The sequence below is a fragment of the Miniopterus schreibersii genome (genome assembly GCF_964146895.1).
Source record: "Miniopterus schreibersii genome assembly, chromosome: 12".
NCBI classification, from domain to species: domain Eukaryota; kingdom Metazoa; phylum Chordata; class Mammalia; order Chiroptera; family Miniopteridae; genus Miniopterus; species Miniopterus schreibersii.
Window position 1 is genome coordinate 37,099,916 of NC_138112.1, and position 16,820 is coordinate 37,116,735.

The 16,820-nt window shown below is 35.1% G+C and overlaps 1 protein-coding gene across 8 annotated transcripts in view; it reads right to left on the bottom strand.

The window, feature by feature from the left end:
- NUP98 (nucleoporin 98 and 96 precursor) overlaps positions 1-16,820 on the bottom strand; it is a gene marked incomplete at its 3' end in the record, with an annotated part of 99,270 nt that overhangs the window by 50,104 nt on the left and 32,346 nt on the right. For 3 of the 8 annotated variants that reach the window (XM_081154979.1, XM_081154978.1, XM_081154977.1), the window contains exons 11-12: positions 12,289-12,381; positions 6,261-6,401 (exon numbers count right to left, since the gene is read on the bottom strand). In XM_081154979.1, the coding sequence (XP_081011105.1) occupies positions 6,261-6,401; positions 12,289-12,381 (234 nt within the window). The remainder of the gene's footprint in view (positions 1-6,260; positions 6,402-12,288; positions 12,382-16,820) is intronic. The other 5 variants (XM_081154983.1, XM_081154981.1, XM_081154984.1 and 2 more) reach the window with 2 other exon arrangements.

Sequence of the window (16,820 nt, forward strand, 5' to 3'; positions counted from 1 at the left end):
TAAAAAGAGTAAGTCTTTGACTTTTAAAAACATTACAAATTGGTATAGTCTGACTAAAAGAAATAATATGACAGTACATACAGCAAGTACAGTTTTTATATTTTTTATCCTAATAATTTCAAGCATGGAAACTTAACCCAAGGGTTTATTTAAACAAGAAACAAAATAAAGAAAAATGCAAATGTTCACTGAACGTTATGTAATAGCCAAGACTTGGAAACAATCTATGTCCAACATTAACAGTTGTAAAAATTATGATACAGCCCAGCCAGCGTGGCTCAGCAGTTGAGCATCGACCTATTGATCCAGGGGATCCCTGTTTGATTCCTGGTCAGGGCACATGCCCAGGTTTCGGGCTTGATCCCCAGCAGGGGGCATGCAGGAGGCAGCTGATCAATGAAACTCTCTCATTGATGTTTCTCTCTCTTCTTCTTCCCTTCCTCTCTCTGAAATCAATACAATATATTAAAAAAAAAAAAATCAAGCCCAGGCAGCATGGTTCGGTAGCTGAACATCAACCTATGATCCAGGAGATTGTGGTTTAATTCCCGGTCAGGGTACATGCCTGGGTTTCAGGCTCGATCCCCAGTGAGGGGGTGTACAGGAGGCAGCTGATCAATGACTCTCTCATCATTGATGTTTCTATCTCTCTTTCCCTCTCCTTTCCTCTGTCTGAAATCAATAACATATTTTTTAAAAAATCATGATACATCAACATGGTGAGTTAAATAGCTATTAAAAATAATGACAATGTGTTTCATAGTGGAAATAAGAAAGTATCTTTTACTTAATTAAATAAGTAAAAATTCCAGAATTAAAGGCTGTTAAGAAGTCCTTATAGGTGTAATATTTATATTTAATACACATATTAAAGTAAAAACTGAAAGGAAAAAAAGATAACCCAATTAGTCTAATTTTCTTTCAAAGTTAAGAACAAATGTGTCATCAGTCAGAAATAATTTAAGGAACAAAGAACAACAATCTACAACTGTACACAGTTAAAAACAACAAACCCCATACTATCTGTATTGTATCTTGACTGATGAAAAAATCTCTTTGCAACATAAATATTTCCAAAAAGACTGATAAAAAAATTAAATTACACCTAAATCATTTTAGAGATATAAATACTTTTTTCCTTTAAATGTTTAAAATAAGGCTAAAGCTAAAATATAATAAAATACACATTAAAGGAGTGTCATAAACAAAACATTCTGAAATTTTTAATACTCATGATAGGGAGAAAAAAACACAACAGAAGCAGTAACAATAACAAGAAACCTAGAACAGACAGCTAAAACTAAACATATGATGAATTTAGTCAAATTAAGCTTTCTTTAAATTGAATGTATTCACTAAATACTAAAACACCGTAAGTTAATATTTAAAGAGAGAGTGCAAATTTGCTCAGGATTGTGAAACCCAAAGGAGATGTCAATTTAAACAGCATATATAGTACATCATCTGTATTCAGAAAGTTCTTGCCCAGCCATGGTGTGGCTCAGCATTTGAGCATTGACCTAAGATCCAGGAGATTGCAGTTCGATTCCTGGTCAGGGCACATGCCCAGTTTGTGGGCTTGATCCCCAGTAGAGGGTGAGCAGGAGGCAGCCAATCAATGATGACTCTCTCATCATTGATGTTTCTATCTCTCCCCCTCTCCCTTCCTCTCTCTGAAATCAATAAAGATATATTAAAAAATAAAAATAAGTTCTTACACCCATTTTAAGACTACAGGTGAGGAAAAAATGTAGAAAAGTATCTTTTGCTACACAGTGCCACACAGTATCAGCATAGTGTTATTCTGTGGATTATTCAAGGACACTTAGGAAAACCTGAATATTTTTAAAGGACTCTAATATTCACTGGTCAGTTTGTTACTTCACAGTCAATTACCCATTAGAAAAAGCTGATTTTAAACCAGCTGATTCCATCATTTATCAAGGATAGGTAACCTCACCTGGGTTTGCTCTAAATAATTAAAAACTTCCTTTAATAAATTCAAACATAATTAGAAAAATTGTGAGGATGTTGTTATTTTTGTATGTTTAAATATGAAATCTTCCCTATGTTAACTGTATTATGTAAAAATACAGAAAAAAAGAGCAGATACATTAGCAAAAAAAAGATAAATAAGAAAGCATAAGCACTAGTTAAGCCACCATTGGTATTATATTCAATTCTGATCATAATAATTTGAAAACATATTGAAAAACTACATTATGACCAAATGATTAAAGGGAGAGAAAAAAGTTTCAAGATTAGGTCTGAGAACCGAAGAAACTGATAATACTTTATCTGGAAGATAATGAGGCTCTGCAAAGAATTGTAGCGAACTGGTTTTACTTAGCTTTAGGAGATAAAGTAGAATTACTGGGTAGAAATACTATTGAATGAGGGTTTGTATTCTAAACAAAGTGAACAAAACAACAGACTTAGACTGACCTGTAAGACAGGAACCTTAACTGAGATTTTTAAGTTAAGTAAGGGAGTCCCACAATAAGGGTGGATTTGCATAAACTCTAAAGCACCTTCCAACTAAGATTCTGTGATGCAAAGATGTACTTTCTAGAAGTCAATACAACTACTTTTAAATAGGTGGTAACACTAACATATACAACTGTTGGCCTTTGAAAAAAGATGGGATACAGAGAGCAGACTGATGGTTGCCGGGGGGGGGGGGAGAAGATTAGGGGACTGGGTAAAAAAGGTCAAAGAATTGAGAAATACATAATGGTAGTTTACAAAACAGTCATGGAAATGTGAAGTACAGCATAGGGGATATAGACAACGATACTGTAGTAACTATGCATGGTGCCAGGAGGGTACTGGAAATATCAAGGGGAACACTTTGAAAGCATGATTATCTAACCAAAATGCTGTACAACTGAAACTAGTACAAAATAATATTGAATGTAAACTGTAATTGAAATTTTTTTTTAAAAGATAAGATTATTAAAACAATTCAGAAAGCTATCCAAGTGAAAATGGCAGGTTATGATATACCACCTTCTTCTGAAAACAACCAAAAGGAAAATAAAATAAATCATTTTAATCATAAAGCTGATTCAAATGTTCACACAGAGATTAATTAGAATTCTAATTCACCCCTGCTCCCTCCAAAGACCTAAATAAAACCTATGGTTAAAAAAAAAGAAAAAAAGAAATATATCTATGGAACCCATAATTACGAAGAATGGGGAAGTAGCATATGAACAGATGTGAAAATACAGTATACACAAAATAGCTACCCCATCCTCCTCCTAATCCCTGATGCTCAACAGATAGGCCAAAATATCAGTGTGTGCCTCTGATGAAACCAAGTTAACACATGGAAAGAACAAAAGCAACTAGTTTGAGTGCTTGCACCATCCCAGAGCTGACATTTAGAGGACCCCTGGATAACAACTGGTTCCTAGACTAGTTACTTTAAAGCGAAACTTACTGGTAAACAAGCTCTACCCATACACACAAGTAGCCAGTGAGCCTTTTATTATATTCTTAAATATAAATGGAAATAGTCACCTTGCATTAAAAAGTAATATCAAAACAAAACAAAAATAATCCTGAGGATTTAAGAAATAGAAGAACCTGTGCAAACATTAGAATCAGCTTTAGCACTAAAAAAGAAATTTTAATGCCTATTAACAAATTCAGACTTTCAAGAAAAACGTTATCTAAGAACCAAATGCTTTTATTTTATTATTTTTTAAGTCCTCACGTGAGGATATTTTTTCCATTGCTTTTCAAAGAGAGTAGAAGGAAGAGAAAGAGAGAGAGACATCGATTGGTTGCCTCCTGCACTCGCCCCAAGCCAGACCAGAGATCGAGCCTACAACCCAGGTACGTGCCCTTGGCCAGAATCAAACTCTGGACCCTTCGGTCCACAGGCTGACACCCTAACCACTGAGCAAAACCAGCCAGGGCAAAACCAGAGGCTTTTAAAAAAAGAAACTTTCAGAGAACAAGAAAGAATTCTTACATGTTAAAAATAAAAATACAGCCCTGGCCAGTGTAGCTCCATGGCTACAAAGTCAGCCCCAGAACTGAGGGGTCGAGGGTTTGACTCCCAGTCAAGGGCGAGGGCACGTACCTGGGTTGCAGGTTTGATTGCCCTGCCCCAGTCCAGATGTGTGTAGGAGGCAACCAACAGATATGTCTCTCTCACATCAATGTTTCTCTCTCTCTCCCCCATCCCTTTTTCCCTTCCACTCTCTCTAAAAAAAAAAAGAAAAAAAATACATCCTAGGGTGAGGATTAACAAAAAATAATAATAAATAAAATAAATAAAAATACAGCCCTGGCCAGGTGGCTCAGTTGGTTGGAGCATTGTCCTGTACACCAAAAGGTTCTGGGTTTGATTCCCGGCCAGGGTGTGGGGGGCAAGCATTTCTCTCTCTCTCTCTCTGTAGAAATCAATAAAAACATATCCTTGAGTGAAGATTTTAATAAATATACAAAAAGGTGATGATTTAGAAGACAACCAAAAATCTCCTAGAAAGTAGAAACACAGCTGAAAAAACAAACAACCCTCCCCCCAAGCATTATGATAGGAAAAAGTCTAAGCAGATACCTGAAATTTCAAAGGGACAAACCTAAATGTTTATGTGAGTAGAGGGAACAAGTCTCAAAAATCAGAAAGGCATTAGACTTCTAATCAGTAATGATTAATGCAAGAAGGAATATAGTAAAAGTTGTGAGAGCAAACTACTTTCACACCAAAGTTTCTTAACATTAAAGTGTGAGAAACAAATGAAGATATTTTCAGGTCTGTAAGTAGTCAAAGTTTACCTTTTATATACATTTTACTTGAAAATATATTCCAAAGAACTTGGGAAATAAAGAGGAAAACCCTATACCCAGGACACAGTAGTGCCCACTGGGTAGACTTGAAGGAAATATCCCAGAACAATACTGAACGCATAGGGAATAATCAGAGTTCATAGTGCTGCAGAGGACATAGGGATCAAAGAATGAAGTATTCTTGGGTAAAAGAATTCTGATACCATCCTTAAGAATTTGGACTAGTTTAGGAAGACAATAAGGGCTGGTAAAGCAAGGGGAAAAAAGAATCAGCAATCTCAGGAAAAGCTATATGGGAAAGGTATACTTGGCTGGGCAGCAATGTTTTCATGGTTATAATAAATGTGTTCATGTGCATCTTTTATGCTTTAACCAAAGAAAAGAAGACAGTAATAAATCAGTATAAAAATATAAAGATGGCAAAAGAAATGAAAAAAAGGGAAGGGTAAGGAAGGGCACTAATATTCTTATTTGACCAAGGGGAGTCAAGAAATACTATCCCCTATTTGAGAAAAGTTAAAGTATATAAGGACACAGCTCAAATCTACAAAAGATTCTCAAAATGTGGTACATGGATTATGATAGTACTGGAGATGAATTTAAACTTCTATCTTGCTCTATTTTTGCCAGCTGGTATCAATTTTTCCTTTCTGGTAGAATATAACTTTCTTTAAAGTGATATTTAAGTTAAGAATTAATTTTATATCAGAAATAATAGTAGAGGTGGCAGGCAGGTGTCGCAAAAACTGTGAAGGGGTATTCAAATGAATGAAGTAAGAAAAATACTTCAATAGATAAAACTAAACAGGGAATTGAGTAAACAGTTATATTGGGAGAAGTAAATAAGCAGAGAGGTGATAAATGACCTAAATTTTCATCTATCATTAACAATTTACATTTACTTATATTTAATAAAGCAAATCACAGCAATATAAGCATATCATTCAGAAATATGAACTTAATTATATACCAGATGAATTAAAAGCTGTAACCAAAGTGGTTTCTTGCTTGGCCGGGCATGGCTCAGCAGTTGAGCATCGCCCTAGGATCTAGGGGATCAAGGTCTGATTCCCTGTCAGGGCACATGCAGGGTTGCGGGGTCGATCCCTAGTAGTAGAGGGGGTGCAGGAAGCAGCTGACCAATGACAACTCTCTCATCACTGATGTTTCTATCTTTATCTCTCTCCCTCCCTCTCCTTTCCTCTCTCTCTGAAACCAATAAAGATACATAAAAAAAAAAAAAGTGGTTTCTTTGGGTGAGCAGGTCTGAGAATGAGGAAGCAGGGAAGGCCACAATCTATTATAAGTCCTTCCGCACTAAATAGTTATTTAATGACACATATGCATGTACTGCTTTGGTAGGGGTGCAACAGAGGTGAAGTGGGAAATCAAGTCAGCAAGTTAAGTATTAGCAAGAAATAAAATGAAAAAAGCCTTCTAAAGTGACTGACACTTACCTACTGGGGCCTGGGGGGCTCCAAAGCCCAAAGTGGCTGTCGAGGTATTAAATCCAGGGGCCCCAAAGGCTCCTGTACCAAGAGGCCCTCCGATCTTAGGTTGGTTGTTCCCAAACAAAGATGCCTGTCCAGCACCAAGAGCTATGGAGACAAGAGGAAAGAAAAATGCGCCACAGAAGATCCTTTGAATGTTGTACCAGAGGTCAGTTACTTAAAAATATAATACATTTGAAAAATTCATTATTTGTTGAACACTCATTTCAACAAAAGAGCAGAAACAGTAAATGCTTAACTATATGCCAGGCACTATACTGAATACGTTATATACATTATAGGCAAAATATTTAGCCTCACTGTGTTGTTTCCTAAACTATAATGAGATAGTAACACATAGCTTATATATTTATCCTAAGATTTAAAATGAACAAATACATATTAAGCAAGTAGATGTCTGGTAGATATTAACACTCTTTAAATAATGAGTACCATCTCATTTAATCTTCATAAGCCTGGAAGTAGGAAACCATTACCCCCATTTTACAGATGAGAAAACTGACGGTTTAGTAATCAGCTCAATGTCACATAGTAAATGGTGAAACTGGGGTTCAAACATCAGTGCATCTAACAATACAATCAAGGCTCTTAACTGCTACTCTATAGTAAAACAAATTTTAAAAAATTAAAAAGTTAATCTTAAATTTCAATATTTGCAAAATACTCTACTTTAGACTTTTTGTTTTATAAAAAGCTAAATGCCTTGTGATAAGGTTACTAAAGAGAATCAAGTTTCAGCATGAATCAGATTGGATGGAATAAGAACTTGTTTTCACCAGAGGGAAACCCATTGCAGAAATATGTAATGTTCTAAAGCCAAATGATTCTTACTTATAGATCTTGTCAGCAATGATTTTTAAAGTATAAAACAGAGAGAACTCGCTTATTTAGAATAAGTTACTGGCAAAAATCATTTAAAAGATTTTCATCCCTTCTTCCCTCAAGAAGTTATTGGCAATTTGGAAGACCTGAAACTCCTTCTAATGTATGAATACATCTTAATGTAGATAGGGGTTACCAAGAAAATCAGTAAAATCGTTTCAAAGATATAACACTAGGAGGTTAAAAAATCAAATGGGAACTGCTTTGAAATCATAAGCAAAGAAATAAATAAAATTGAAAGTTTATACTCAGAAAATTCACACAGTATAAACTGGTGAGGGTGACTACTGAACGGACAAAATATTCCCTAACTGTCCAACGTCATTAATAACAAGACAACAACGCAGCAATGAGATTATTTCACCTTAAATAGCCCCATTCTGGAACAGGAACTATTAGAATTTGGTGAAAATTCCAAGAAAAACTAAAATTTTATTACATCCTCAAAGGACATATTTAATGGCCAAATTTCAGGATTCTTTATTTTTCCAGGTAGCAAACACATCTCTACCCCCAAAACAAAAACTTAGATGAAACCCAAATACTTTAAATGGATAAAAAGTTCTGTTTTGAATGGGTGTGTACTGCCCTGACCTTTGCAGCAGCCCTTAATAAAGAACCATGAAACATTCTCAAAACCACAACATTTCAATAACGCACAAAAGAATAAAAAGACATTGGGAGGTTCAGGTGACCTAGAAAGGGACTGTCATAAAATGACCTGCATACTTTTACAATTTATCAAGGGAAACATATGTATTTTATCCAGATCTGTCTTATATTATGCTTAGTGAAGGACTTACTGGGGACATTCTGGTGAATGATAATGTCAGTTTATGAAATGTGCTGTATTTATGATTAGGTGTAGGAGTCATAACGAAGATATATGGGGGGTACCATGGTCATAGTGACCCCAGAAACTCCACAAAAAAGTGAAGATGATTATATTCCTTTTGAGCTCTTCTAATAAATTTTAGAATTAAATTTTATCTACGATATCTATTAGCATAGGGTAGATTTTTCTCTGTATATCTTAGTGTAACAATCAACTTTACTAGCTGTACCCTTCAACTTATTACTTCATAGGAAGATTTAAGTACTAACACTTCTTATTTATTTAAATTTTTTTAAAAACTTCACCTGAGGGTACTTTTTCCATTGCTTTTCAGAAAGAGTAGAAGGGAGAGAGAGAGAAAAACATCAATGTGAGAGAGACACATCAATTGGTTGCCTCCCAAACAGGGCCAGGGATTGAGCCTGCAACTGAGGTTCATACCCTTGGCCAGAATCAGACCTGGGACCCTTCAGTCTGAGGGTTGACGCTCTAACCACTGAGCCAAACCAGACAGAGCCTAACACTTCTTAATATTAGTAATAAGTAACAACTAAGAGAATGGCATACCACTGATAATTCTAATAGTTAATATCACTATAAAGAAAAAACTGATAAATTCATGATTTAAAGAGAGTTCCTTCATCTGAGCACACTGGGGGGTAAAAAAATCACATGCCAAAGGATAATATAAAATATTTTATATGGATTGATCACTTACATCTAAGTGTACAAATAAAATACATGTATTTGTACGTCATATTTCAAGTCAAATATTCATGAAGTAGGCAAAGGCCTATGTTACAGGGAAATTTAATTCTGTTGAGGTATGAGTTTGAACCTCCATCACTCAAAACAAGAAGCTGCACAGGAATCCCCATTTAGCTTATATCCCCAAAACACACAACCCAAAGCTACAGTGCTATTCTACTTATGATACCATGAAATGCAGAGTTCATGAATGTGGGTGTTTATTATATACAGTAGTCTCCAGACACTCCTCTCAGAGCTAAAAAATCTGCTTTAGCAAATGTAATCAATCATCAAAGAAATTCAATAGTGTGTGCTTGGTGATCCCACCATTCTTGTTTCCCTATGTGATCTGCTGCTAAGGCTGGGGTTTAAAATTCTTTATTAATTCGATTTGGCTTTTAGTTTATGGGAACAAGGCATGAATGAGAAATATATAACAGTAATAAAAATTCAATTCACTGTGAGGTAGAATTGTTTCAAGAAAAATGAAATATACTCAAACTAATAAAAGGCTGAGATATTATATTACTGCGGAATAGAAGAAAATAGCATCACAAAAAAAGGCGACAGGACATTTTATAATCTTGGCCTTTAAGAGAAGGTATTGCTAATCATAACCTGCAAGACCAAAAATCTGAGGAGAGAATGACAATTTTGATCATGTAAAAATAAGACTTGTATAAGAAGATAACATGAGCAAGATGAAATAAAGGCTTGGATGAAATATCTTTAACAGACATTAAAATAGCATCTTACCCAGGCCTTAGACTTATGGTTAGTATGCTGTCTAGAGTTAAAACTACCTTTGGGAAAAAAACCTTCATTTGTCTAAACCAAAGCTAATTTTTTCTCTGGGACTAGAAGAGAACATTGATGTCAACAACATATGCTGCTTAAGTTTAGGAATCCAACTGTACAAAAAAATTTTTAGTTCTATATGTGGTAGAATTTGGGTAAGTTAAAAAGTTAAATGAAACTGTCATATAACCAAAGAGTTAATATCCACAATATATAAAGCACTCTCAGAAATAAATTAAGAAACAATGATAAAATATTATGGAATAGGGAGTTAAAAGATTCAACTAGCCAGTAAACATACATAAGGATATCTTTCACCACTAATCAGTGAAGTGCAAATTAAAATATACCAATTTTCACTCTCACGCATGTAAAGATGAAAAAGTCCAACAATATAGAAAGGTATAAGAAATGAGCACTTTTATACAATGTGAGCAAAAATACAAACTGGCATTCTTTTGAGAAGGCAAATTCAAAATCTGTGTCTTTTCTAACAGAATTCCAATTCTAAGAATCAATCCTATATAAAACTAACACAAAATTATATCACAAAGGTCTTCATTATTGCATTGCTAATAATATAAAATAACTCAAATGTCCATCAAAAAGGAAAGTTAAATAAATTATGGTGTGTGTATGCCTTTATGTATGTATATATATGCACATACACACAAAATAAAATACTAAATAGTTATATTTAAAGAAGGAGTTAGATACATACATACAAAACAAAAGAAAAACTATATGCCCAAAATGTTTGGAAAATGAAAAAAAAACACACACAAAAAAACAACAAAAAACCCTGAAACACAGAACACTATATAAGGCACTTGCTTTCAGTTTGCAACTTTTGTTGTTGTTAATCCTCACCTGACGATATTTTTTCCATTGCTTTTCAGAGAGTGGAAGAGAGGGAGGGAGGGGGAAGAGAGAGAAACATCCATGTGAAAGAGATACAGCGACTGATTGCCTCCTGCACACTGGTGGCAGGGATTGAACCTGCAACCCAGGTATGTGCCCTTGACCGGGAATCAAACCCACGACAAATTAGTCCGCAGGCCAACACTGCAACCACTTATCCACACTGGCCAGGGCAGTTTGAAACATTTTGCTTGTAGCACATAATATCAAATACACTGAGACCTATAACACTGACACAGGGATGAGCAAAAGTAGGTTTACAGTTGTTTGTATAGGAAATAATACAGTAACAAAAAAAAAAACACAAGAATAAACTGTTTCACGTACTCACAACTGTAAACCTGCTTTTGCTACACCCTGTATATATATATATATATATATATATGTATATATATATATATATATAACTGAAACAAAAGTTAAATAAAACAATACTTAACCTTGTTTTGTACAAGTTTTTTTAAAACTATTAAAAAATTTTAAAATGCTAGTTCCAGCCTACTACATTAATACCACAGCCAACTAATTATTTTTTAAAGATTTTTAAAATTGATTTTTTAGAGAGAGAGAAACCTTGACATAAGAGCAAACATCAATTAGATGCCTCCTGCACACCCTGTACTGGGGATAGAGCCCAAAACCTGGACCAGGATTCGAACCGGCAACCTTTCAGTGTACTGGATGATGCCCAACCAAAAATGAGCCACACCCACACCAGCCAGAGCCCAACTAATTACTGTTATTTCATTGTTTGGCTTAAAAAACACTTACATAGAATATGGTTTCCATTTAAGAATGTAACAAAAAGGCCTATACATGAAACACGTATATGTTTAAACATATGTGTACGTGTGTACATGTCTAAACATGTTTGAAAGGTGCATATAAAGGGATCTGACAAGATACATGCCAAACTTTCAATAGCTCTTACTTCACAGCTGAAAGACATGGACTTTTCATACTTCTGTATTACTGAATTCTTTTTACAAGCACTTATATCTTTTATTTAAAAAAAAAAAAAAGAAACAGTTCACAGAGTACAAAAAGTTCAATTAAAAAAGATGACAGATAAACAATCAGCACACAGAAGCAAAGACAGCAGATAATTGGTCAGTGGAAGCAGAGATCAATGGAAAGAAATGGTCTGCAAGTAAATGACCACACCCATGGACAGATGAATTGGCAAAGTGGGCGTAACTATATGCTTATACAACCTTGTTGAACTGTACATGCTGGAGCACTTACTCATTTTATGACCATCACCACTCTCCCATTGTTTTAAACAGCTGGGTAGGTAGAAAGGTCAATGTCTTCAAAGACACTGAATAATAATTATAAATAGCAGGAGTAGAGACAAAATTGTGACATTTCAGCTCTGTATCAAGGTGAAAAGAACTGAAAAGTATGCACAGACCTTGCAAAAAGTTAGAATATCTGAGTAATAAACCTTACTCAACAGTTCAAGGTCTCAAATCCTGGTCACAAAGGTTACACAGGGGAACTAAAAGTTAAAAGTGTAACCATATTAACAAGTCTTGCTTTAAAGATAAAATACTGAAAATCCCAGATAGACCAGGACTATCAGAGGACAAGCATTTTGTAGAGAGGGAGCATATACAGCCTCTAAGAGAAATGTGGTAATGTTTTAAAACCTGGTAAATCATAACTGCTGGGAAATGAAAATCTAGACCTCTTATTTCCAGGCATATGATCAAACACAAGTCTTAAATTCCAGCAATTAGAAAACCAAGATTATCACTTCCTAAATCTCATGGCACAATTCCTTACCTGTTCCAAATCCTGCACCAAGCCCAGTTCCCAGAGTCCCAGGTCCTGGTTTACTTCCAAAAATACTATTCCCACTGGTATTTGTGCCAAAACCTAGAAAGACAAAAGAATGAGTGGACTGTACTTTAAATACAACTCTCACTTTCCTGTACAAGGGACTTTAAAGCAAAGCAATCTGACCCTAAGTTTTACATCCTTTCAGTTAGGTATCCTAAATGACAAGCTACTTAAATTTTTAAATTTAAATTTGATGTCTGTAAACAGACCCTACAAGTCTTCCTTATTAATACATTTTTAGCCGTGAAATATCAATTCAATATAGGATAATATCCAATTTTTAAAAGCAAAGTGATTGTGCTTAAGCTTGGGAAACATTTCCTTTGTAAGGCTCAAAGTCTCCAACCTGTTTCACAATTAACTATTAGAAGAAAACCTCATTCCCTCAAACTTTCACTAAAAAATAAGACACTTAACAAATCTCTAAAGCAGCTTTTGTTTTGAACAAATGGACCCTGTATGGATAACTTGTATCTGATCACACATATGCTTTAATGGTGTCATACTCAATCAGCTCATAGGAGCACTCAAAGACTCAGCTAGCTGATATTAAAAAGAAAACAATCACTTACAAACTTTTCTACAACTGAATTGTTTTAAAGAGATGATGGAGAGTTGAACAAACCATCCTCTTTCACTATGATCCATCATTTAGAAAACTCCTGATGCCCCTCTCAAGTCCACAGATCTCCCGACAAACACACCTACATCGCATTATTGCTATTATTTCTTTTTTTCAGGTATGTCCACAATATTTCTGCACTCTTTTCAGAGTTATATCCAACAAAAAAGCTAATGAACATATCATTAATCTTTCATAAGAGGAAAAAATAATCAATCATTGCCAGAACACCCTGTTTGTAACAGACCTGAAAGTCTTGTCTGGCAGGGCATGACTCAGCTGTTAAGCATCAACCTAGGATCCAGGAGATCAGGGTTCGATTCCTGGTCAGGGAACATGCCCCAGTCAGGGACCTGCAGGAGGCAGCAGATCAATGACGACTCTCTCATCATTGATGTTTCTATCTCTCTCTTTCCCCCTCCCTTCCTCTCTCTAAAATCAATAAAGATATATATTAAAAAAACAAAACTTGTAAGGCTTTTTAGAGGTGATTATGAAGAGAACAAATACAAAAGATTTACAGAATAAAGAGAATATCTCAGAATGTATGACAGTATCACCTATTAAGAATATTATTACTTTGTCAAGTCAACATTTGGGTTATCATCTCAATGAAAAAAGATTAAGAAAAAAAGTTGAAGAATTTAAACAGATTGAAAACATATTTCTAATGTTATTTAAAAATCTAAGTAATCTGAGTTGATTTCAGTATATTTAATTCACACATTCATTAAATCTTTTCAATTGTGTTAATAGCTTTGCCACCAAAATGGAGTACTGCCTACTCAAGCACAACCAATTCTTTAAAAAGAAAAAAAACTATACTTGGAAACACTTTTTTCTGAGTCAAAATTTAACCAGAAAGGATTATCCATCCCCATAAACAGCAGAAAACAAAATATTTGTAAACTACCTCAAACCCACAGGAGGGAAATAAGTCCCAACTTACACTGTTTACACCACACATTTCCTCAGATTCTTACTGACAAAAATTTATCAACTCTGTCATTTCAAACAATTTCTAAAATTAAAATTAAGGACAATTAATTGATTAACGGTCAGTTAATTTACGACAAAAAAGTCAAGAATATACAAATGGGAAAGAATATTCGAATGGTATTGGGAAAACTGGACAGCCACATGCAAAAGAAAAAACAGACCACTATCTTACACCATACACAAAATTCATTAAAGACTTAAACACAGACCTGAAACCAACTAATTCCTATAAGAAAACATACGTGGTAATCTTCCTGACATGTATCAAGGCAATGATTTTTTGAATCTGACACAAAAGCAAAAATAATCAAGTGGGACTACATCGAACTAAAAAGCTTCTACACAGCAAAGAAAACCATCAGTAAAATGAAAGGTGACCTACTGAATGGGAGAAAATATTGGCAAATCATACATGGGATAAAAGGTTAATATCCAAAATATATGAAAAACTCATTCAACTCAATAGCAAAAACAAAACAGAACAATCTGATTTTAAAAAACGGGCAGAGAATCTGAATAGACAATTTTCCAAAGACATACAAATGACCAACAGGTACACAAAAAAGGTGCTCAACATCAATAATCATTACGAAAATGCACATCAAAACCACCTAAATTATTACCTCACACCTGTTAGAATGGCCAACATAAAAAAGACAAGAAACAAGTGTTGGCGAGGATGTGCAAGAAAGGAACCTTTGTGTACTGCTGGTGAAAATGGATGGTGTAACCACTACGGAAATCAATATCAAAGTTTCTCAAAACATTAAAAATAGAACTGCCATACAACCCAGCAATTACACTTCTGGATATTTATAAGAAAATGAAAAAACTCAAAAAAATATATGCACCCTATGTTCATTATTTACAGTAGCCAAGATATGGAACCAACCTAAGTGTCCAACGATGAAGGAATGAACAAAGAAAATGTGGTGTCCTTATACACACACATGTATGTATATATACACACACATAGAAACAGAGTATTATTCAGACATAAAAATACAGTGAAATCTGGCCATCAGCAACAAGATAAAATTTGGGGGCATTATGCTAAATGACATAAGTCAGACAGAAAAATAGCTGTATACTGCCCAGCCGGGCATGGCTCAGGATCCAGAAGATCGTGGTTCGATTCCCGGTCAGGGCACATGCCCAGGTAGGGGGCTCAATCCCCATTTGGGGGTGTGCAGGAGGCAGCCGACCAATGAAAACTCTCTCATCACTGATGTTTCTATCTCTCTCCCTCTCTGAAATGAATAGATATATTTAAAAAAAAGAAAAAAAGAAATACAAATACCATATGATCTCACTTATATGTGGAATCTAAAAACAACAAAACAACAAAAAATTAGCTCACAGAGACAGAACAGACCAGTGGTTATTAGAGGCAGCAGGTAGGGCGATAGGTGAAACAGGTAAAAGGGGGATCAAAAGGTGCTAACTTCTGGTTATAAGTCATGGGAATATAATGTACAGCATGGTGAATATAGTTAATAATACTGTATTGCATATTTGAAAATTGCTGAGAGTAAATCATAAAAGTTCTCATCACGAGAAAACGAAATTCTGTAACTATGTATAGTTACAGATATTAATTGGATTTATTGTGGTGACCATTTCCTAATATATATAAATATTGTATCATTATGTTGTTGTACATTTGAAACTAATATAACTATACCTCAAAAAAATCAGCTTAGCCCTGGCCAGGGAGGGTTGTCCCAATATGCCAAGGTTACAGGTTGGATCCCTGGGCAGGGCACATACAAGAATCAACCAATGAACGCATAAAAAAGTGGAACAACAAATAGATGTTTCTCTCTCTAAAATAAATTTTTAAAAATCAGCTTAAAGACAGACATGTAAGACAGTGAGGAGTTAGCTGTATACAAAAGCAGTATAGAAGAGACACTGGTTTATTGCTAAGCACCATCTTACCAATACCCAAAGGATCTTCACCCTCTTTAAATCTATTCCACTCATTAAGGAATTCAGACATTATCATATAGTCACTTAAACTTGTCTCTGCTAGGAATAATTACTTATCAAGAAAATAAGCTGAGCCCTAGCCAGTTGGCTCAGTGATTAGAGCAATGGCCTGCAGACTGAAGGGTCCCGGGTTTGATTCTGGCCAAGAGCACGTACCTCAGTTGCGGGCTTGATTCCTGGCCCCAGTCAGGGCACGTGTGGGAAGCAACCAATCGATGTGTCTCTCTCACATCAATGTTTTCTCTCTCTCTCTTCCTCTCCCTCTCCCCCTGCCCCCATTCCTCCCTTTCACTCTTTCCAAAAAGCAATGGAAAAAATACCTTCAGGTGAGGATTAAATAAATAAAATAAAAAGAAAATGACATGATAATTCTAAAGAATGACTGAGGACCTGGCAACACCAATTAGTTGTTGCAAGTTTCCCAACTTTTAACACTGGATTAATCACTACCAGAATGAAGCGCAATCCCGTACTGGATAACGTGTAACTAACAATGAGATAATGATGTCCCCAAATCTTGGTATACCCTTATTTCATTTCCGATTTATTATATGACATATTTCTAATTCAGAAGATTATCTCTGCCCACAGACAAAGCTGACAGCTTCCCAAGAAAATAGGATCAAAGAAAGCTTTACTTAGATCTGGGTCCCTCAAGGGCAATAATGAAATAAGTTCATCCAAGAATATAACAAAACTTGCCACCATGCAAGCCCCATCTGACTTATAATTATAGGGAATCCTTCCTCTTAGGGCCCAAATTATTCATTTTTTAATTCATTAAACAAACTTTTAGTGAGCACCTACTAATTGCCAGGTACCAGGTCAACACTGGGAATAAAAAAAAAATTACGGACAATTG